The sequence below is a fragment of the Dipteris shenzhenensis genome, chromosome 27, assembly GCF_047967505.1.
Source record: "Dipteris shenzhenensis isolate YYH24624 ecotype China chromosome 27, Dip_SZ_1.0, whole genome shotgun sequence".
Taxonomy (NCBI): Eukaryota; Viridiplantae; Streptophyta; class Polypodiopsida; order Gleicheniales; family Dipteridaceae; genus Dipteris; species Dipteris shenzhenensis.
Window position 1 is genome coordinate 45,956,537 of NC_141622.1, and position 23,964 is coordinate 45,980,500.

The following is a 23,964-nucleotide window of genomic DNA, read 5'->3' on the forward strand; positions in this document are numbered from 1 at the left end:
TAGGCTCGTGAGTTTGCAAATGAACTTCGAGCAAGCACCAAGGTAACAAGGAGTTCCAGTTCTGGTGGAGGTTGGCTGGAAGGCTCAGCTGGAGGAGTGCAAACGGGTGGTGGTGGGGATACATCCGCTGTGTCAGATGCATATGCAAAGATGCTTCGCATCTTCATACCTTTGCTAGTTGATGAGGTATGCAGATATCATAACCCGTGTGTTTTTAAAAAAGGTGAATGGAAAGGGTTTGGGCCCAAGACAGTATTCCACTGCTTCAAATAGACGTTTCTTTTAAATGAATAAGTGGACATAGAGCTTAAATGGAATATTGAAATGTTATTGAAAGCAACGAGATAAGGAAAAATAAAGAAACAAAATTTGATCAACACATTGAAAAGATCCTTCTCCGTGACCTTTGATGGAGTTATCCATGTCATTTTTTACAACTATTTAAGAAAATGGATGTGTTGGCATAAAGCTTTAAAAGAAATACAGACTTTGACCCCCTTGCATTTTAAGCCTACTCAAGTGCTTTTAATGACTGAGGTTTCAAGTTTGTGACAATAGGGATAATCTTCTCCTTGATGCTCAGATTTATGAGTATGAACCTGTTGGCTCTACTCATCACAACTTTTGAAATTCCCAATTGGGCGCTTTTGAGTCCCATTAATAATGCCCCACAAATTTCGAGCTTTGAGAATATTCCTAGGCTTGGATTTTCAGAAGCCATAGTTGGCACCATCCAACAGGGAATCTCTTCCCTTTTCTCCTCGAGACAACTAGCACTTCCTTGTTGGAACATATGCAAAGCAGGTCTTTGTCCTGCCCAAATACCTAGAAGTCTTTACCTTTCTGGAGGACTACAAGATTGAACCCCCCTCCATCAATCTGCACAAAGCAGAATTTGTGAGTGAGCGAGTTTGACTCATCGTGGCTTAAATGGCATGTCACACAAACTATTTGTGTTTTAATAGGGCAGATTGAACAATTGAACGTAAAGACACCTAAACCATGATTGATGCCTTCTAATTAAAGCACAACCGGACCTTATACCAAATAGAAACAAGGCCTATCCCTTACCTCTATTTGAAGATGACAAAGAATCATAATGCTGCTCTCCCTCGAACCCAAAGCAACTGGTGATAAGGAGGATAAGGAAGAGAAGGAAGAGGGAGAATTGTGACAGGTCGAGCTCATGGGATGCATGCACATACCGGACTGAAAATAGTAGTATGATATTGTAATGGCACATTATGGTCTGACCTAGGAGGTTTCTTGGAGACATATAATGATAGAGATATGATCTTCTACACCAAAACGCACGAGAGTCTGGAGCGAGGGCTGCCCACAGTAACTGGATACACATGAGAGTCAGCTCACATAAGGGACTTGAGGAGAGAGAGCGGAGTATGAGGCTTCGGGGGGGTGGCTGTCCTTTTCAGATCACAATTGAGACCACTCATATCTGTGGTTCAGAGAGAGGAGCATCCACGACACATGTGGGTACGAGTTCAGCTTCCAAATGCTCGGCCTATCTTCATTGTAGTGTGCTACTTTCCTCCAGACATGCCATCCTATGCATGAGAGGTCACTACAGATGGACACAGCCCATATGAGACGATCCATGATGACATCACGGAGTTTTCCGGACAGGGAGACACCCTCCTACTGGGGGAATTCAATGTACAGACATGAAATAGACAGGTGGGTCTAGTTGACTTCTCAGATGATGACAGAGATCCACACATAGTCCCGGAACTAGATGCAGCTGAGCTCGGCATATTGAGGTAATCTGTAGATGCCCCATAGGTGACAGGGTATGGATGACATCTGCTTGAGCTGGGGGCAACCCACAACCTGATCATTTATAAACTTCATGCACACTTTGATCGAGGGTCGATCTATCACAGCTTTCCTCAGAGGAGACCGCCCGAGACGAGGGGTCACTCTGAACATAGCTCAACGGGTTCAGAGATTGAGGAAACACGCCCCCCCCTCCGCCACCTCAGCATGAGACAACCAGACAAACACAGATCTGAGACATTTTCACCACTCATAGACAAGCCACCATAGTGCCGGGTTTCGGATTTTGAGTTCCAGCTCTAGATAGCACATGATATGATATGATATGTTTTGTACTTGATTTTGCTTGAGCTACTGATCTCTTTTTATTTCAGCATAGTACTCAGCAAGGGCCTTAGTGCGCCCTTTGCTCCAGCCCTTTGTGGCTTGTATGAGTTTTTCCCTTTTGGTGTACTTTGCAATTTGTCCCATAGGCCCGTGAGGCCTCCCGTGGACGTTAATATGTCTTTGTTTCTTGCTTTCTTAGTGTGAGAATATTCTAGCTATCATAAGCCCTTCTCTCAATGCGAGGATAACATGTGGTGGTGTTCTGCTTATGTGAGAGGATTTCTTGGCTATCTTAAGCCCTTTACTCACTGTGAGAAGATAGCAGGGTATGCTATGAGTACACGTGGGCAGCTGTCAATGACAAGGGTCAACTAGGTAAAAGAGGGCTGCTGTAATTTAAGATAACGGGTTTTTTTAATACTTAATAGAAGTCTTTTTCATGGAGAAAAAAGAATACTCTGATTTTTAATCCTTGCCTTTGCTGAGATTCTTTCCTGCTTCTTTGATCTACCTCTAAGGCCATGCAATCTGTACCCTTTGACAAAGGATCTTTTCTAGGTTCTTTCAACCACCTCTAATTTGCGACATAATCCACAGATCCATACGTATGAAGTTTGATCTGCCACTTACCATTTGCTCCACACCAGCGTTGTTTTCCTCGCCGTTCTCTGTTTGAAAATCGTCTTGTGCAAATCTTTGACGTACGCAGCAAGAGCAGTCCATCGCCGCTTGTGCTAATCTGCTCAGGTCACACCTGTCCTTTGTTGAATTTTTCGTTTGTTTGTAGATAGATAGCCGCTCGTAATTTAGTTTGTCGATTCTATTGCTTGCCATTACATTGATTTGTTGTGATGCTCCTCAGCGCTGATTAACTTGACCGTTTGCTGTCTTTCAAAAGCAAATCAACAATGAGGGCACTTTATTGGTGCTGCCGTTGAATTGTCTTGCCATAGTTTATGTAGCATTTGGGTATGACCAAATTTTTGATTTGTAAAAGAAAGAAAGTAATGAAGTCTTTGGAAGACCTATGGGTCTATGAGACTGTGAGAAACCTGATATAAGCAAAGCTGAAAGGGTGGAGCTACTAATTGAGCATCAATACCCATGCAAAAAGCAAAAAGCTTAATGCTACATAGTCATATCAGAATAATCCTCTACACCATCACTATCATCACTATCATCAGATCATATGTCATCTGAATACAAAGTGAAATATGCTCCAGTGTCATGATTGTGGTCCACTCTATCTCCCCTCGTCAAGGGTGAGGGAGCGATGGCATGAAATCAGAAATAGAATGCTGCCGGCTACCTGTGGGTGCAGTCCTGTGCTTCTCCTGGTCATAGCTCTCCGTCTAACAAGGGTGACAGTGACCCCTGTCAATCGTGCTCCAACTCTGAACAAGGAAGGAATGTCCTCAAGTGTAATCTGTGCATCAACCCTATGCTTGAGCTGTTGTGTCATTGGCTCTTGGTCCCGATCATATCTAGGGCCTATAGGGTGGGAGCCTGTATGGTCTGGCTGGAAAAACTCAGTGGTCATGCTCTGAGAAGAGTCTACCAGGGTCCGATGCTCCTGTCTCTGCGATTGAAGTAGGCGCTCACGATGTTTGACTACCTGGTGAATGAACACGGCCAAGCATCTTGATCTGGAAAAGAGAGGAAGCAGGATAACAACCTAGAGCTATCTCTGACTAGACAATAGAAGCGCCCCCGAATCTCATAGTGCACTGGGCATCTGAAAATGAAATGCTCCTCAGACTCAATCTCCTGTAGATCACATAAGGTGCACAAGCATCTCTCCCTAGGTAAACCCTCTGCTCGGCCACTCTCAATATGGAGTCTACGTGAAGAGACCTGAAACTGCCCAATAGAGATCCTCAGTGCATAGGGTAGATCAATCCGCATATATCCTGGTGGGTCAATAAACCCCTCATCTGAGATATGTAGGCAATGATCTCTGTAGAAGCTGAGCTTCACTGGGAGCTCATTCGGTTCCAACTAGGTTCGGGATTGCGTATAGCTACAGAAGATCCTCACGTATGACCTGGTTGACCTCATGATACTGGAGTGGGAGAATGGCGCATCTTTGGTCACTTGTGGCGGCTGATAGTGCCATAGAAGAGGACAATGCTAGCCACGGTAATCTACTGCATTTAGAGGTGCAATCCCTATATACCCTGACTCGATATAGGTAGGTGATGACCTAAAATGCTGCATCGAGCTGCAATGGAGATGATCCAAACTTAGCCTGGAGGATTTGGTGAGGAATTGATGGCTTACTGCAAATCATCCGTGATAACATGAGAACCTATAGGTGCTCCACATGAGCCCACTCTGTATTTGACAGATTTGGCCCTCAGCAAGGGCTGCCATACATTCCCGCTAGTCAGACGAGGGAGTCAAAAAGTAAGCACTTGGTTCGAGGGTCCTTAAAGTGCGAGCGGAAGCACTGGCTCTCGTGTCTAGCCAATGAGGCGTACCCTTTGCTCAAACGGGCCTGCATCGCCGGTCTCATAGGGAAAATAGGTCCGTAAAAGAGAACCCCCAAGTATGTGTATGATGAGACAATCTTGATCGGTGACCCATCAAAAGTGAACTGCTCCCGATGCATAGCAACCCGAGATGTATTGAAGATCATAACCTTGGTTTTACCAAGATTGACCTTCAAATCATGCGACTGATAGAAAGATTGTAGTGCATCCAAGTGCCTCTGGAGGCCCTCTGCTGAGGAAGATACGAGTACCACATCATTTGCATATAGCAAGATGTGAATAAGAATGCCAACAAGAGAGCAACCCGCCCCTCTTAGTTTCTGCATAACTGTCTCAAGCTCATCGATGTAGAGGCCAAACAGGGTTGGTGATAGAGGACACCCTTGTTTGACCCCCAATAGTACTCAAAATCTTGTCTGTCCATCTAGACCCTGTCTGAACTCTGCGTGAGACACTCTCATAAAGTGCCATGACACAGCCCAAATAATCTCCTGATCATAACCCAAACCTTGCAAGCGCCTGATGAGGCGTGCTCTCAGAACTGTATCAAAGGCACAAAGCAACAATAAACCATCTGTTTTGTGCCCTCGCCTCCTCAATAAGACATCTGAGTGTGAGAATGTGATCCATAGTGATCATGTCGGAATTCGGTGTGTCCATATGCTCTAAGCCCCTGCATGTCTGCAAATCGACTAACCTCAGAATCAAGCACTGATGTATAAATCTTGGACATGACGTGCCTGATCATAATGGTCATGTAGTTCCCCGGACTCATGTCATCCCTTGCCTTGTGGATGGTGAGATAGTATTAATAGTCTAGGTGCGTGGGAAGCCCAGGCAAACAGCTTCATTAAAGAGCTTCGCTAGGATCAAGGCTAGGATATTAATCCCATATGGAATGAATTTAGTGCATAGACCCTCATGATCTTTCGCTCGACCATTATGAAGCTTCATCAAAGCATCCTTAACACCCCCCTTACTAAAGAGTGTACAGGATGTGGGATGAGGTGTATATGAGAGGTCAGGAGCTGGCTGATTTGGGATGTCGTATAATGTTTGTGCATAATCATAACAGACCTTACTGTTGGCGGTGACGGGTGAAGGGGACCGCCGCTCTAGAAATCTCCTCCAAAAGTCCTTGGAGTTGTTACTAAACAAGTTGTTCACTAGTTCCTCCTCATTTCGACGGATAAAATCCTGTTTCTTCCTACGTACCAATCGATGATACTTGCTTTATTGTTTGAGGTTCATTTGGAAGGTTGTGTTTGGTTTAGAATCTGAGCTGGCTGCATAGAACCTTACACTTCATCAACATATCAACTCTTACAAGGAACGGTCCCAAGTGGCAGTGGGCGAGTGGAGCGAGAAGGCGTGAAGGGCAGTCTCGTGAAGTGAGCGGGTGATCAAAGCAGCATGATCCTCTAGTAAGGTTATGAAATCAATATATGTCAAAAGTGTATAAAGGCGTGCTGAGTACCTTGGCGAGAGACTACGATCGAAATGTATGTCATGATAAGTGCTACGTGTGATTGGTGGAGTAAAAGGTACTTGGACCAGCTGGGTGAGATACGAGGATGACTGAGGCATGGGTGAAATGATTTCAAGATGGCTGATTGAGTGAGAAGAAGGTCGAGTAGTGTGGCCCTGTGTATGTCACTTCCGATGTGAGTGACATAAGTGATGAATCTGATAGAGAATCTGTGGTAGGGGGGAGAGAGAGAGAGAGAGAGAGAGAGAGAGAGAGAGAGAGAGAGAGAGAGAGATGTATCAACATCTTCGGGAGGCCTTGCGGGCCTATGAGACAAAGTACAATCACAAATGACTCATACAAGCCGTTATGGGCTGAGGTAAGAGGTTCGCTAAGACCACTACAAGTCCTAAAGAAAACTCAAAGAAAATATGACTCAGAAACCTAGAAATAATACAAGTGGAGATACAAATGCTCAGAAGACAACCAGGTCCACAGTGGCTCTTCTGTGAGTTGCAAGGATATCTTGGAGCTGCGTCTATCGTGTTGACTCGCGTAATGGCAGGGGAGGGCGTGGCTTGCGAGATCTCTGTAGCCGACGTGCCATGCCAAGAGTGACCCCTCGGCTTTGGCGCTCCCCTCTGAAAAGAGATGTGATAGGTTGGACCTCCATGGTACGTGGTCTAGCTACTCTTTGCTCTGCCACCCCATGACGTGTCCTCTCATGAGTCCACTCTGCTCTCATCTCGTCTATCTCCTCCTCCTCAACCTCGCTATGTCCTGGGGCTGACTCAAAGGCATAGAAATCTGTGACCTATCTCTGGGCTGCATCTATCTTTGGCTCGGGTGGGGCCACCGGCTGCCTGATCTGTCTTCGAAGAGTCTCTATATGCCGCCGCATTTCCATCATATAAAGACCGATACAAATCTGGTCTTAGAAATGGATCAAGCGAGAGAGTGGTCCAAACCCGAGTCCCTCTGGTATAGGCAATGGTATCGACCTCGAACATAGTATGCCAGACATATGCATAAGAAGTGCTCCTCTGTTTCCACCTCGCCTAAGATGCAAAGCTTGCATATCTGCTGCTCTCTCGGTATCCCAGCAGCTCTGCCTGCCTCTATCCCTAGCTGGTGGGATGAGACTCTTATTTGTCCGATGGCTATCCTCAATGAGTGTGAGATGCGTCTGTCCTCTAGGTACGAGGGTCTGATGATCAGTCCAATTTTTGAAACCCTGAGGAAATGGTCTCGATAGAATTGGATCTTGGTGGGGAACTCCTGATCCCCTCCCCAAGTCCGTGTTGTGTGAAGCCGCAGTAGATCCATCCGTATGATACGGTTGATCTCGTCTCGTGGGATTAGGTGAGACCGGGCATCCAGGCTATACTGAAAGGGCGGGAGTCAATCCATTTGGATTTCCTGTCTATCAAACCATCTGGAGATGTACATATACCAAGCTATTCTAACCCCACTGTTTGCAAGTTGTCATGATGATGCCAATGCTAATCTCGGCAATCTCCAGCTAGGTAAGACCAAACCCTATGAATGTATGTCATTGTTTGAAAGATAGCATCAATCCGGAGAGGTGTCACGGCGAACTCTGCCTATATAATCTGATGAGGGACTGAGGGCTTACTCCGGATCATCTGAGATCCCATGATCATTTGTAGTCTCTTAAACTTCTTCAGTTTGTTGCCGAAAGGTCACCTCCTCAAAAGGGGGCTGCGTACATGGCCATCGGTCTCACGAGTATATCAAAAAGCCACCCCTTCGTATGAGGGTCTTGAAAGTGTGCTTGAAAGCAATGTCGCTCTGGGCGAGCTAGAGCCCCCTACCCACGTGTGAGTTGTGCCCTGGCTGCGTGGACCATCCTGAAGACTGGGCCAAAGAGAGTTTATTAAAAGTCTTCGGTGATGCTAAGTGTGCAATCAGAGACAAAGAGAATGACTTTGCTTTGATGTTGTCTGGCACTTTGTATCGGGGTCTTTTCTAGCTTGACATATATGAAAAAAGATCCGATCTTGCACTTTCAGTAAGCACTCCCACTTCTGCGATGCAGAATGCGGAGTTATGGCATGCCAGGTATGGGCACATGAGCTATGGCAGCTTAATGACACTTCAGAAGCATGCTAATTTTGATGCATTGCCTCCTTTGGAGTCACCTCCTTCTCACGCATGTGAAGGTTGCATCCTTGGCAAGATGCATAGATTTCCTTTTAAGAAGGATGGTGCAGTGAGAGCTACAAGAAAATTACAGCTCATACATAGTGATGTCTGCGGTCCCATAAGGACACCTGCTTTTGGTGGTTATCTATATTATGTTACATTCATAATAGATGACTTCACCAATTACACTTGGGTCTATGGTCTTAAGGAAAAATCAGAAGTGTTTATGCATTTCAAACACTTTGTGGCTATGGTTGAGAATGAGACAGGACTCAAGGTGCATACACTTCGCACAGATAGTATGTTTTGAATCGGGCTTCCACAAAGGCTTTGAAGACAATCACTTCCTATGAGGCATGGCAATGAAGAAAGCCTTCAGTGGATCACTCCAGAGTTTTTGGTTGTGTTGCATATGCCCACGTGCTTGTGGAGTTTCGACATAAGTTGTTAGGTAAGGCACTTAAATGCATTTTTGTTGGGTATAGTGCAAAAAGCAAAGGCTATCGTCTCTACAATCTTGTTTCTCGCAAGATTTTTGTGAGTAGAGATGTTATATTTTCAGAAAATTCAGCACATACACATGCTAAATTTACATTCCAGCTTCTTCAGATGATGTTTTTGAGGGGATGCTTCCTATAGCATTTGGTTCCCCACCTGAGGCTCATGCTGAAAATCAGAATTTACAGCAATCTCCTCCTCATCCACATGCCCCGATTCAGCCACAGGCTGATTTTGTACCTCCATAGGGTGTGGATGAAGTTGTCAGGCAAGAGATTCAAGAGATACACGCAGCCAAAACAGTCCCGGATTGGTTGCTACAGACTCTCAGGGAGAGTAGGCTTGAGGCCCCATTGCCTGGCAGGACTCGTAGTGTAGTAAGGCGCGTAGGGGGGGCTCTTTCAGTTATGCAGATGCTCTTCTTGTTGAAGAAGAACCTACTCTTTTGAAGAAACAAAGGATAATGTGCATTGGATGCATGCCATGCACAATGAATTGCAGTCCATTGAGAAAAATCAGACTTGGGATGTTGTGGATTTGCCACTAGGTAAGTATGCCATTGGTACCAAGTGGGTTTTTAAAGTGAAAAGGAAGCTAGATGGGTCCATTGATAGATACAAGGCAAGGCTGGTTGCCAAAGGCTATGCACAGAAGAAGGGCATAGATTATGAGGAGACTTTTGCTCCTACATCTCGGATGACCACCATAAGGTCGGTCATTGCCATGGCTGCAAATTTTGTTTGGAATTTTCGTCAATTGGACATAAAAACAGCTTTCCTTAATGGGGACTTGCAGGAAGAGGTTTATGTCAAACAACCTCTTGGATTTGTACTTTTTGGCAATGCACTTCAGGTTTGCAAGCTTAACAAAGCTTTATATGGGCTGAAACAATCCCCACGTGCATGGTATGCCAAGATTGATGCATTCATGGCAAGGGGTTACATAATAGTCCCACGGAAAGCACCCTCTACATCAAGAAGGATGGGGGGGATATTTTGGTCATCATTCTTTATGTACATGCTGCTCACAGGGTCAAATGAGGAAATAATTACAGATTTCAAAGCTGAGTTGAAAGCTGAATTTGACATGACAGATTTGGGCATGTTAAATTTTTATTTGGGGATCTAGTTTATACAAGACAAGCGTGGCATCGTTATGTCTCAATCCAAGTATGTGTAGAAGCTCTTGGATAGGTTCAACATGCATGATTGCAAGCCTATAGCCACTCCCATGGAGCCGGGGCTGAAGCTTACTATGCATGATGCAGGTGAATCAGTGGATGTCACACTTTAAACCAGGCTGTTGGATGCCTCATTTGTTTGTGCAATACTAGGCCCAATATTTAGTATGCAGTATGTCAGGTGAGCAGATATATGCACAGCCTAAAGACAACTCATTGGCAGACTGTAAAACGCATCCTCCGTTATTTGTAAGGCACAAAGTCATATGGCTTGATGTTTCCCAGGGGGGTGACTTGCAGATGCATGCTTACAATGATTCAGATTGGGCTGGAGACTATGATACCAGGCAGTCCACTAGTGGTAATTGTTTGTTTTTGGGCAAAGCTTGCATTTCTTGGCTGAGCAAGAAGCAATCTACAGTGTCTACTTTCTCATGTGAGGTTGAGTACAGGGCAACTTTCATAACGACAGTTGAATGTGTTTGGCTGTGACGTTGTTCACTGATCTTCGTCTCTTATTGGAGGGTCCTTCTCCAATTCTCACTGATAGTCAGAGTGCTATAGCAGTGGCAAAGAATCTTGTGTTTCATGCTCACACGAAGCACATTGAGGTTCATTATCATTATGTTAGAGAGAAGTTGCATGCAGGGGAGATTAGTATGATCTATGTGTCAACACATGACAATGTTGCAGACATCTTCACTCACCAAAGCACTTTCACGTGAGAAGTTTGAGGCATTTCGCAGTGCCCTAAACTTATCTCCTTTTGGTGATTGATCACTACCTTGTACACCACATTGGCACGGGGGTGTTAGAATTATTATCATATTCTAGGCTGTGGCCAATGTATTGTAATAAGTAGGTTAGGGGCACTTTTCCCTCTATGAGGTTTTTCCTCCTAACCACAGTCTAATCCCTAACTACAGTTAGTGGATAAGATAGGGTTTTGTCACTTAGACAAAACCTCTCACTTCTCTTTTGTACTCGCTTCATTTCAGTCCACTATTCAGCAGACTTACGTTCAGCTCACTCTCTTGCTCACTCTTGCTCTCATTTTTGTTCACAGCTAAAACTTAAGAACGAATTTGTTTCTCTTCTTGGTGTGTATGTCTGCCCATATACTCCATATCCTCTTAGCCGAACCTGATGTGCAATCTTGGGAGAGGATGCGAAGAGGTAGGGTCTGCAATGAGGGATTCAAAATCCCAAATTTCTCCCACCAAGTAAGAGTCAACAGCCTGTTGTCTCTTTCCTTGGCAATTGCACGGGAGAAATGACCCATGTTCTTGCGAAACTCGACTATATCCTCCTCAATTCTGTTGCAATTTGCAAATCTCAATACAAAAAAGATAATATAAACAATTAGGCATTAATAAACGTTAAATATAAAACAATTAGCACTGAGCGCAGCGGGCAACGGGCTGCAGTAATTTACTATGTGACCTCACCTATTCTGGACTGATGAGTCACAAACTTTCTCCAAGTATTGGGTCCATCCGCTCACAAGCACCTGATCATTCCATTTAGCAGGGTCTTTCCATAGGGGATGGAGCATATGTGCCATAGTGTGGATTTGCCTATGAAACCAATCCCATCTTTTCCTTCAAATTCCTAGTATGTCATCTTTTTTGGAATTTTATCAAAAGGAATCGACTTTCAAGTTAGAGCAAGACTGCAAGTTACAAGACTTTTATTCATGGAACTTGGAACTTGCAAGTCACAAGAGTCAAGACTTTTATTCATACCTCCTTTGCTCCAGGATAGATTATGGGCAATCCTTTGTTGCTTTCCGAAGCTTTAGCATGAACTCATAGAGCAGGCCCATAGTACAACCTTCATGATCAAAGAGTCAAAGCACAAAGTACAAGGGCTTCATGGCCATCTGGATGGAAAGCGCTTCATGCCAAAAGTAATTGTCGAAGACAATCCCCTCAACATTTTGTCCAGCGGGTAATCTTGAGTCATTCCAGTCTAGCCAATCTGAACTGGTTATCATGCGATGGAGGCTTTCTTTGGTCTTAACCAGCCTATGAAAATGAAGCGGCAAGCCCTTCATGAGTACTTGGTCAAGAAAAACATTCCAAGATAGAAAGATAAACAAATTCAAACAATTAATAATTCGATGAATCATGAATTGAATGATGAATCATGATTCTGAAATCTTACCTGCTAAGAACCAAGAACATGTAGCCAAATCGTGTCTTCGATGGTCTCACAAGCTCCCACTTGCACTCCCTTCTAAATAGGTCCAGTGCATGTGCCTTATGAGTAATTGTATGGCTTTATCGACCACATTAGACACCCAAGACAACTTTCCAATATTCTCCATCATGAGGTCAAGAGAGTGTGAAGCACAAGGGGTCCACACTATCTTGGGATACTTCTCCTCAAGGAGACTTCCCATTCTTCTGCAGTTGGAGCCATTGTCGGTGATGACCTACACCACATTCTCTTCACAAACCTCCTTGATGGCTGCCTCAATATGGCTCCATATCCACTCTCCGGTGATGTGAAGGCCGGCATGTGATGCATCAACCACCCTCAGGAAGATACTTTCAACACAAGAACTGACCAAGATATTAATCATGTGTCTCCTCTTCGTGTCACTCCATCCGTCGGAGACTATGGTGCATCCATACCGACTCCAGGCTTCCTTGAGTCCCTCATGTCTTTCTTAATTAATCCCACCTGCTTCTTCAATTTTGTGGTGCGAAGAGTCTCAAAACTAGCAGGTGAAAGGGATGATGCTCCTGCTCTACCAGTTGCTACATGTGCATGGTAAAACTTTTTGTAGGCAGGATTCCTTGCATTATTGAAGGGAATATTGCAAGATTAAAAAAAACTGCTCCTCTGCAATGTTAGCCTCTTGCTTCAAGTGTGGTGCACAAGCAGCCTGTATAGGAGTAACTCTCGGAGTGGCAGCTGCTGGACCACGTGTCCTCTTGGCAGGAGGCCGTGGAGGAGCTGATGGCATAGCGGACAGCCCAACTGACATGGATGCCGATGGAGTCGTGCCATGTAAAGGCTCAGTAAAGGCACTCCCATGCACCTGTGAAGACGATGCAGGCTGCCCATACGCCTCCTACTGTGACTGTGACATATCCACATCCTCGGTATTTGACTGGGATGATGTGGGAGTGGATGTGACGGTTGCCTGTATGCCCAACTTATTCTTCTCTTGCAACACATTAGCATGAAGAACTTGTTTTGTGACCATAGGATGGAGGAGGGGTTGAATCTTTGCAAATTTGGATGGGGAACCTCCATATGCCAAGAAGATTCCCTCTAGAATGGCTTGGCAAGGACCTTTACCATGGCCTTCCTCCCATAAAATGTGCGCTTGAACTCGACGGTCGGATCTTGTCACAGTCTCACCACAAAACTTGCATACTGACCTCCTTGTGCGAGACGACCCATATCTCTTTATAAAAATGGTATCCTGCCATACATCCTGCCTTAGAAGCACACCGGCACCACGACTCGAGGCCATAGTTTGGATAATGGGAATTGGGATGAAGAAGGGCTTAGAAGTGTTGGAGAGGGAAGCCAAATGAAAGGGGTTGACAAGGCTAGAGGCTAGAGTAAGGGTTGAAGAGGATAGAGAGAAATAGAGAGGTTGGAGAGGGTAGAGCGATGGAGAGGCTGAAGAGGCTATGATAGAGGGAATAAGAAGGGCAAGTAGAGGGTTTAGCAAGGGAGGGTAGAGTAGAGAGTGTAGGGAGTGATATGCAAGCAAAACATGAAGCAGGAGCAGCAAATCGGCGGCCCAAATGATGCAAGTAGAAAAAGCCCGTCAGAATTCGCGCGTACAGCAGTTTTACAGCAGGTGTTTCTCCCAAGACAGGGCGTTTCACGAGTTTCGGCGAAACGTTTTGGTGCCCCAAAACACGTTTTTTGGTAAACTGACTGCAACTGCATAGTGGGCCAGATCAATCTATCCAATATCAGGAACAAACTGAAAAACAAGTCAGTCTCGACATTGGGACTCAGAACAGAAAGAAAGAAAGAAAGAAAGAAAGAAAGTTCATTAAAGTCTTTGGAAGACTGATGGATCTATGAGACTGTGAAAAACCTGGTACAAATGAGCTGTGGTGGTGGAGCTACTAAACGAGCATCCACACCAATGCAAAATGCAAAAAATGCAGAATGGTAGTACTAAGTCCTAAGTACAACATAGTCATGTTGGTGGTCGACTATCTATCAATCTCATCATCATCATCATCAGGACATCAGGGTGGATGAGGCAATGGGGGCATGAAATTGGTGATAGAGTGCTGTCGGTCACTCACAGGTGCAATCCTGGCACGTCTCCTGGTCATAGCTCTGCGTCTAACCAGGGCTACTGTGACCCCTATTAGTCGGAAGGCTCTGACTCTAAATAGGGAGGGGATGTCTCCAATTGTAATCTGTGTGTCAACCCTCTGTCTGAGCCATCGGGTCACTGGCTCCTGGTCACGGTCATGTCGAGGCCTCGTCTCGTGGGGGTCCATGTGATCTGGCTGCAAAAACTCTGTGATAGAGCTCTAAGAGGGATCAGCCAAGGAAAAAGTCTACTTCTGTCTCCGTGCGAAGTATCCTCTAGTGGTGTCTGAGTACCTCATGAATGAAACCTGCCAAACATTGCTGGTCTGGGTAGGAGAGGAATCGGGCCAAAATCCCATAGCTATCTCTAAAGAGGCAGTAGAAATGTCCTCGAATCTCATAGTAAACAGGACACCTGAAGATGAAGTGCTCCTCTGTCTCAACCTCCTGCATGTCACATAATGTGCATATGCGCCTCTCCTTGGGTAGTCACTTTGCTCTGCTGCTCTTGATACAAAGTCTATGTGAAGAGACCTGGAACTGCCCGATAGAGATCCTCAGTGAGTGGGGTAAGTAGATCTGCGTGTATCCTGGGGGTCAATGAAACCCTCCGCTGTGATATGTAAGAAGTGATCTCTGTAGAAGCTAAGCTTCACTAGGAGTTCACTCGGTCCCAACCAGGTCTGAAATGTGTGTGGTTGTAAGAGATCCTCACGGATAACCTGGTTGATCTCGTGTGATAGGACGGGAGAAAACGGAGCATCCATGCTGTACTGGAAGGGAGGTAGTCTATCCATGTGGAGCCCCAGTGGCTCAAACCATCTCTCTGTGTGTGCATACCAGCACCTTAGGTCCCCTCCTGCTGCAAGTGCCATAGAAGAGGACAATGCTAGCCATGGTAGCCTGCTACGCCCAGAGGTGTAATCCCCATACTCCCTGACTCGGTATAGATACATGATGACCTGAAATGCAGCCTCTAGCTGTAATGGGGGTGACCCAAACTCAGCCTTAATGATCTGGTGTGGAACGGATAGCTTACAACGAATCATCCGTGATAACCCTCAATCCTCAACCCTTACACACACACACGCGCACACACACACACACAGAGAGTTTATTAAAGTCTTCGGAAGACCGATGGGTCTATGAGATTGTCATCCTGCTTCAACATGTATCCACTTGCTTGGTACTATTTCTTTTTGTTTTTCAATAGTATGCTATTAAGAAATGAAATGTTTTCCTACTGTTCAGTTATGGACAATGGGGACTAGGTCTAGCATTTGAGGGTGGACCCCCTTGCTTGGGGTTATGGGCATTAGTGATCCACAAGAGTGATGGCCTCTCTTTGAGAGGGACATCTGGAAACCACACCCCACCTGAGTATCCAAACATGGGACCAATCAAATGCACAGATTGCATACTGACCTAGGAACCATTCAAGAGAATGTTCCTTGAGCTTTGGGTGTGGGCCTCGCAGCATGCCAAGAGTAATGGAGATACAAGATAAGACGACAAACAAATGAGCTCAGTATGGCTCAGTTATGACCTTAGAGTACGTCAATAGATAGTCCAAGCTGTTAGGAACCCGTGGGTGCGATCAGAATTGAATTCTGACAACTTTGAAATTTTAGGGTTTTTGGGAGTGACACATGGCAGCTGACACGGGGCAGACTGCCACATGGAATCTGAGCTGGCAGGTCAGTCCACCTGTCCCACACATGTGGCAGCATGCATGGCAAGTGGCAGGGCATGCAGGCCAAGTGTCTGGCCCCAAATCTGGTAGATTTGGGGCAGGTTGTGGGCTGTCCTCTTTGGGACTGCAGCCCACCAAAAATCTGGGATAAGTGTCCACCTTCCACTTTAAGCCCGGGGGGGGGGCGGGCGGCTGAGCCTATAAAAGAAGGCCTCTCCCCTTCATTCCCTACATGAAAATACGTCACTTTTCTTCTCCCTCCTTTTGGATGATGCAGCAGAACCTCTCCAGCTCCTTGAGTGCAGCCAGCTTCTCCCCAGGCCATTCTCTCACCTCAGCAGCACTTTCTCTCTCTACAACAGCACATTCTCTCTCTAAAGTTCCAGCCTCTCCTCTCCAGAAATCTGCCCCCTCTCAGCTCTTCTGGAACAGCAGCAGCATCCTCTCTCCTTCTCCTAGCCTGGAGCAGCCACAGCCCCTTTCTCTCTCCTGCTGCAGTCTTTCTCTCTCTATTGCAGAATTTCTCTCTCTACTGTTCCAGCCCATTCTCCTTGCAGAAATCTGCCTTTCTGTGCACCTCTGGAACAGCAGCAGCTCCTCTCTTACATCCCCTCCCTTGGGATCAGCATTGGCACTCTCTCTCTACAGCTATCACTCCATAAAGGCTTTCTCTCTCTAGCCTACATGCTGTTTTTCTAAGCTGGTCTCATTCCAGCCCCATTTCCACACTCTCCTCACCCAAGGTAGCTTCAGAGGCATCAAGGACTTCATCTACAAAAGGGTCAAGTCACGAAGGGAGCCTGTAATGTCAAGTTTATCTCATTTGCAGCACTATTTCATTCTACTATCTTTCTAGAAACTAGTGCTTGCCTCTTATGTTGGATGTAAGTGGTGATTGTTGCAGGCTTCTTCCTTGTGGATTGGGCAAGCCAAGAGTTGAAACCTGAGCTTGGAGTCCTCCTTTTTGTTGTCTACCTTGTACATATGCTCTTGAGTCTTGTATCTAGGTCCTAGGTTTTCACTGAGTTCATCAGTTTGGAAGGTGCATTGCACCTTGGTCTTGTATCTCCATTTTCAAGAATAAAGTGAGCCTGGATAAGGGGGGGGGGGCCATCTTGGCCCCTAAATCATATTGCAATTTCCAATGATGTCACTTTGTGTTTAAGTTGTATAAGTCTTAATTCCAGCTTAATTGCAATCTCTTAAGTCAAGTATATGTGTTTGGCAACTCGCAAAATTCGTTGTGTGAATTGATAGAAAGCATCGAGTAGTTTACATTGGTATCAGAGCTTAGGCAGTGGTCCTGTACTCTGTGCTCTCTCTTGTTGAGTCTCTCCTTCATTGAGTCATCTTGTCATCATGGCAGCCAATGGACCTGACCCTCCTCCTAACCTGCATGAGTTGAGTGCTCTCTTGTCAAACATTGCTCAACAGGTTCAAGTGCTGGAAAGCAACCAAGCAGAAACTCATGACATAGGGCCCCAATCCCAAGGAAGAGGCCGTGTGGACAACACCAACTCCAACAAGGAGGGAAGATCATCCTCTTCTTCCCCTCCTCGAGGTAGACGGCATCATCGGAGTCCATCTCCTTCGAGACGTCCACGGAGATGAAGGTATGCAAAGCATAAGGTACCTCTTGGAGATAAGCTCTTCAAGTTTACCAAGTACAAGGGGGAGAGGACAAGCCTGAGGTCTTGCTGGCCTGGATCTGAGACCTCGAGTATTTCTTTGAGGGGAACGAGTACGAAGACAAGGCGAAGATCCGGTTTTCCGTCTTGCACATGCAAGACCGTGCTTCACTCTGGTGGGCAGCTATGGTCAACACTGGACAGCAAGCCCACACTTGGAAGCGCTTCAAGAAGAACTTGATGAGGCACTTCCTGCCTAAGGAGTTTAAGAGAGATACAATGGTGCAGTGGGACATCCTCCGCCAACGCCAAGAAGAGAAAGTCAGTGAGTATGTTGATCGTTTTTGGGATACTTTGTTTAAAGTTCAAGCATTCAGTAGGAAGGATAAAAAAGAGCAGCAAAGGAAGTTCTTTGCTGGCCTATGGTATGTCGTTCAGCATGAGGTGGACATAGCCACTCCTACTTCTCTCGAAGACACCATCAACACCGCCTTGAAGGTGGAGAAGAAACAGTCTTTCTCCAACAAGCAGAACGGCAGCAGCAACAAGCGGAAGTCTTAGGGAACCTCTTCCAAGGAACAAAAGGATAAGGAGACAGCAAAGACGCACCAAAAGAGAAAAAGTCAGCCAGCCAGCCTCCTTCGAAGAAAGCAGCCCGCACTTTCAGCTCATTGTCTCCACAACAGAAGCAAAAGTATTACTCCGAAGGGCGGTGTTTCAAGTGTGGCGAGCGAGGCCACAACTTCTACGAATGCCCTCAAGCTGCCAAAAACAGCAGCAATAAAGAAGCAGCCCCCAAAAAGCCAGTTTTGGTAGTTAACAAGGTGGAAGCACCTCCAGAAAAGGGAGTTGTAAACGACACCCATAGTTTGTTGAAAACATGGGGTCAGGTAAAGGATCAATCCGCTTTGTTTTTGTTCAATAGTGGAGCTACTCACAACTTTATTTCTCATGAGATGGCACAGAACTTGGGGATAGCCCCAGAGATAAAGGAGAAGCCTTGGAGGCAACTGCAGCCTTCAAGAACCAAGAAGAGAAGGTGTACCCCATCATCGGCAAGCTTCGGGTACACATCCAGGGGTACTTGGATCATCTACCCTTCATGGTGGCACCACTTCAAGGATCAGATGTAATTCTCGGCATGCCTTGGCATAAGCAAGTCAACCCCCGAATCGATTATGTGAAGAATATTCTAACCCTCCAACATAAGGGTAGAGATGTGAGCATTACAACGAGAGTTCAGGAAACACCATTCCTATGGTAAGTCATGCACAATCTCCCAATTTGCTTAAGAAAGGAGTATGTTCTTTTCTAGTGTTTGTACGTGATAAGCAACCAAGTGAAGAAAAGTGAGATCCTCTCACAAAAGAAAGATTAGATTTCCTTCAGGATTTCTCTAGTTGCTTCTCTCAGGAACTTCCTAGTCACCTCCCTCCTGAGAGACCAGAGGATCACAAAATTGACATAGTTCGAGGGTCTTCACCTCCAAATAGACCCCCATATAGAGTTAGTCAATCTCAACAAGATGAAATCTTCAAGCAAGGCCAAGAACTCTTGGACAAGGGATTGATCCAACCCAGTAGTTCTCCTTCCCCTCCCTTGGGATCAGCATTGGCACTCTCTCTCTACAGCTATCACTCCATAAAGGCTTTCTCTCTCTAGCCTACAGGTTGTTTTTCTAAAGCTGTTCTCATTCCAGCCCCATTTCCACACTCTCCTCACCCAAGGTAGCTTCAGAGGCATCAAGGACTTCATCTACAAAAGGGTCAAGTCACAAAGGGAGCCTGTATTGTCAAGTTTATCTCATTTGCAGCACTATTTTGTGTTGTTTCTACTATCTTTCTAGAAACTAGTGCTTGCCTCTAATGTTGGATGTAAGTGGTGATTGTTGCAGGCTTCTTCCTTGTGGATTGGGCAAGCCAAGAGTTGAAACCTGAGCTTGGAGTCCTCCTTTTTGTTGTCTACCTTGTACATATGCTCTTGAGTCTTGTATCTAGGTCCTAGGTTTTCACTGAGTTCATCAATTTGGAAGGTGCATTGCACCTTGGTCTTGTATCTCCATTTCCAAGAATAAAGTGAGCTTGGATAAGGGGGTGGGCCCTGTCTAGGCCCCTCAATCATATTGCAATTTCCAATGATGTCACTTTGTGTTTAAGCTGTATAAGTCTTAATTCCAGCTTAATTGCAATCTCTTAAGTTCAAGTATATATGTTTGGCAACTTGCAATCATTTCATTCAAACGCCTCTGCAAAATCCGTTGTCTGAATTGATAGAAAGCGTGTTGGTATCACCTACCTGTTGCGCTATATCAGAGTGCAAAAAATGACATTTTGGAGCATAAAATACCTGCCGTACAGCCCGCCATCCTTCCGTACAGGTGTATAGACCTGTACGGTCTGTCCTGCTCTGCTCAGGCTACTGCTGCCACTTGATTTCCTACTCCTGGGTCGCTTTTCTGTAGGGATTTGCTCACGGACTGCATCTTTACGCTGGTTCTGAGGGCTCTCTGTTCCCCTTTCTCTCCTCTTGGGTTTCTGGGTCCTGTGTACTCTTTCCATCGCCAAAATCTCTCTTTCTTTTTCTGAAATCTAGTTCATCTAGGAACTTTTACTGTTTTTTTCTCTTCTTCTTCTATAGAACTTGTCATTTCTTTTCTCTAAATTCCTACATCTCTCTTTCCCCTTCTTCTCTTTGCAAATACAATACTTTCTTCTTCTGTGTGGGCTGCTTTTTTGGGACTGCTTTTTCTCTACTATCCCTTTACAGGTACCTCCATTTTGGGTTCCATCCTCTTCTGAAAACATGGCTGAATACTCTTATGAAAAAACTTTTCAAAAGGATCGATCAGCTCAATGCAAAAAGCAAAAGCAGGCTGAGGGTCAGCATGACCCAGTGCATGATTCTGTTGAAGCACAATTGGTTTATGATGTCATGCATGAAGGATTTGCAGACACAAGGAAAGAGTGGAAAGACTCTGTTCCATCGGTTGGTCTGATGGTTGAAGTGGATGAAATTGTGGATCCAATTAGAGAATATGTCAAAAATGCAGTTATTTTATTTTTCTCAGGTCGGCTGCCACCTGCTGCAGAGGTAGGCAACTGGTTGACCCGCACACTGGCTGGCTCATTTGTTCGGAATGTACACTATGCAGCCAGGGGCTTTTTTGAGGTCATTATGGTAGATGAGATTCACAGGCAAATGCTTTTGGAACATTCGCCCCTCTTTTTTGGGCAGCAAATGGTGCACGTTTTGCCATGGTCTCCCACAAGGGATTTTCAGGCTTCCGAGACCGATGTCTGGTCTGGGTTGAAGTTGTAGATTTTCCGCAATGCACGGCTTCACTCTTGCCTAAAATTGCAGCGACTTTAGGCAAAGTGGTTTGCCCACCACGGCCTAATTCAAATCGATTTTGCATTCTCTGGGATACTGATAATCCCCACACTAGAGTCTTATTCAGTCACAGTGAACAATGTTGACATGGGAAGTGTTTTTTATAAATTGAAATGGGGCTTATTTGCAGGAGCTTGCTTTGACTGTAAAAAATTTGGGCACATGGCTTCGCAGTGTCCAATGAGTCAGCATAAAATGCCTCCTGCCACTTTACCTGTTCAAATGCCCACTAAGGATGCTCCTGCCTCTATCGGGAATAAAAATAAAGGTAATAGACAGCTTTTTGTGAATCAGGATAAAGGCAAAGCTCCAGTGGTTTCAAATGAGACTGCTTCTTCCCCTTCGCTCCCTGCTAGTCAACCCTTAGCAAAAGGACCGAAACCTCCAATTGATGGATGGCAAAGTCCAAGAAAAGTTATTTCTGTTCGACGACCTCCACCCCCTCGCACTTGGAATGGTGCATCTTCTAGTGGAAACTCTCCAGAGGTCAATCGAGGAATTGGGATCACTTGGGCTGCAGTAACAGCTAGCAGAGCCCTCTTCCCTGAAGAAGAGATTGCTGCTTTGCTGTCTACTCCTCATAGAGATGTTTCTTCTCAGGGAAGAGGCCCTGACCCTGAGGTAGAAATGTAGGGTTGATATCCTGAAAGTTGCTGCTGTACATTGCTGTTATTCTCCTATAAATATCTGTAAATATGACTGCTCATATCAAATGCTTTACACTTAATGTTCAGGGGATGTGTGACAGTAGGAAATGGAAATCTGTGTGGCTGTATATCAATAGATTTCAGCCTGATATAGTGGCACTCCAAGAACACAATAAATAACGCAATCCATTTTGATGCCTCTCATCATGTTCACTAAGGCAGATCTGGTTTCCTTTATGTCTGCTATCATGGAGATTTTCTGATGTTCAAAAAATGGCAAGAAAAGTCTCAGATTACTCCCTATGCATCGTCTCTGCTCTCCAAAGATGCACGGGGGTCTGAACATACTCAATATTCAAATGCATATACTTGCTCACAGGGGAAAAATGATGTTGCAGTTCATGCAAGGGGATCAGCCTTGGGCTTTCATGATCCGCTCTCTTTTGTTGCATATTGATACTTCTGCTTTTGGGCATTGGCAGCCTACACAGTGGGATTTCCTATTTGGCTCTATTCAAGGCAAGATCAGAGGTTGTCCTTTTGTCTCTCGTTTGCTTCTTGATTGGAAGCATATTTTATCCCACCTGGAATGGAATGGCAGGGATTCCTTGTCGGGAAATTCCTTGAGGGCTGAGAATATTTATTAGTCCAAAGTATTTCACCCTCCTTTGGCTATACAAGAACCCAGGCGTTCTACTTTCTATCTTTCAAAGGCATTTCATCCGTGGCGGATGTACTTCAGGATGATGGCACTCTTTTATCTTTTTCTATGGCTGCTAGCAAATATGGTTTGGGAGCTCATTATCGTCCTTTATGGCATCAAATTTCAGAAATGCTTCAACCATTCTTGCCGGTACCTCGGTTGGAACTTCAGAGTAGGCTTGAGGATTGGACTCTACATTCTTCTTCCTCTTCAGCCCGTCCTTTGAAGCTCTCACATATCACAGTGCCTTCTCTGTATAAAGTGTTATTACTTCCGCCTTGGATTTCTGACAGAGCAAATTCTGTTTGGCATATGGATCACCCACTAAAGTAGTGGAGAAAGCGGCTGCGTCTCCTTTGGCACTATAAAGTCCCTCTTCGGCAACAGCTTTTTCTTTGGCGAGCCCTACTTGGCATTTTCCCATCTGGGCAGTTACTCGCACATAGACATATTGCTCCATCTGTTTGCCACAGATGTCTACATTTTGCCGAATCTGTGCTTCACATCTTTTGGCACTGTCCACACACTTGTGATTTACTCGCTTTCATCCGACAGCGGCTTCGAGCGAGATTTCCTACTGTTACTTTTGGCAGGTTCTTCTGGCTATTTGGTTTTCATCCAGCTAGGCAGGGTTTTGATTTATTTTTTGTTTGGGTGTGCTACTGGGCACTGTGGACTCTATGGATAGATAGAAATATAGAGTCTTTGGTGATCCTACTTTTCCATCTTTTGTTTTTTTCAAACGATCTCTGCGGCAATCGTTCTATGATTGCTTTCAGACTCGTTTGATTGATCATGATGTATATCTAGCTTATACTGAGATTTTCAGTTGAGTAGTAGTTACTCCACTTTGGAAGTAACTACGAATGTAATTATTTCACAGCAATAAAATATTTCTTCTCACAAAAAAAAAAAGTGTGTGTGTGTGTGTGTGTGTGTGAGAGAGAGAGAGAGAGAGAGAGAGAGAGAGAGAGAGATTCCATTTTGTGGTCTCATAACTGTGTTTGCAGAGCACATTCTTTGCATCCTTCATGTGCTTTGATGTCTTACCACTAGTACCACCGGGGCCGAATGACAGAAAAGGGTATGAGGATAAAGATGAAGACGAAGAGACTCCTCCGGGAATGCTAGCTAAGCCTTGTAAAGTTCCTGCCGTTTTCTATGTTCCATTGCAAAAAGAGATTTTGTGGACTGCCTCAGGTTTTGATTTTGTAGATTGTTTGAAGTTTACTTTAAAAAATTATACACCCACAAATCTTATCAAGTTACCACATTGCCACGCTAATGCAGCTGAAAAAGACTCTGCTGAACTTGAAGCTTTGAATCAGGCTCTTGAAGAACTGCTAGATGGCATACAGGTAGGTTTTAACTTTTGGAGTTCATGCTCGATCTCAAGTATGCAACTGCAGTGGTTTATGACAAAAACTAGGGATTTTCCAAATTGCAGGAAGACTTCTATGCTGTTGTGGAATGGGCATACAAGTCAGATCCTTTGCGATGCATCTCGATGCAAGGAGCAACAGAACGATTTCTTTCTAGTCAAAAAGCTGATGCTGCTGGCTTCGTTCGTCGCCTCTTAGATGATCTGCAGTCTAGGATAACTTTACTCTTTAACAGAGTTGGTGCTACACCCCATCTTGGTTTTGCATTTCAGTGCCAAAATGTAGTATAGTCTA

The 23,964-nt window shown here is 45.1% G+C and overlaps 1 protein-coding gene across 1 annotated transcript in view; it reads left to right on the forward strand.

The window, feature by feature from the left end:
* Positions 1-23,964, forward strand: part of LOC147884384 (exocyst complex component SEC3A-like) — a 163,918-nt gene that overhangs the window by 114,310 nt on the left and 25,644 nt on the right. Inside the window, exons 14-17 of the mRNA XM_087398216.1 lie at positions 4-186; positions 23,299-23,428; positions 23,579-23,646; positions 23,736-23,906. Coding sequence (XP_087254342.1) covers positions 4-186; positions 23,299-23,428; positions 23,579-23,646; positions 23,736-23,906 — 552 coding nt within the window. The remainder of the gene's footprint in view (positions 1-3; positions 187-23,298; positions 23,429-23,578; positions 23,647-23,735; positions 23,907-23,964) is intronic.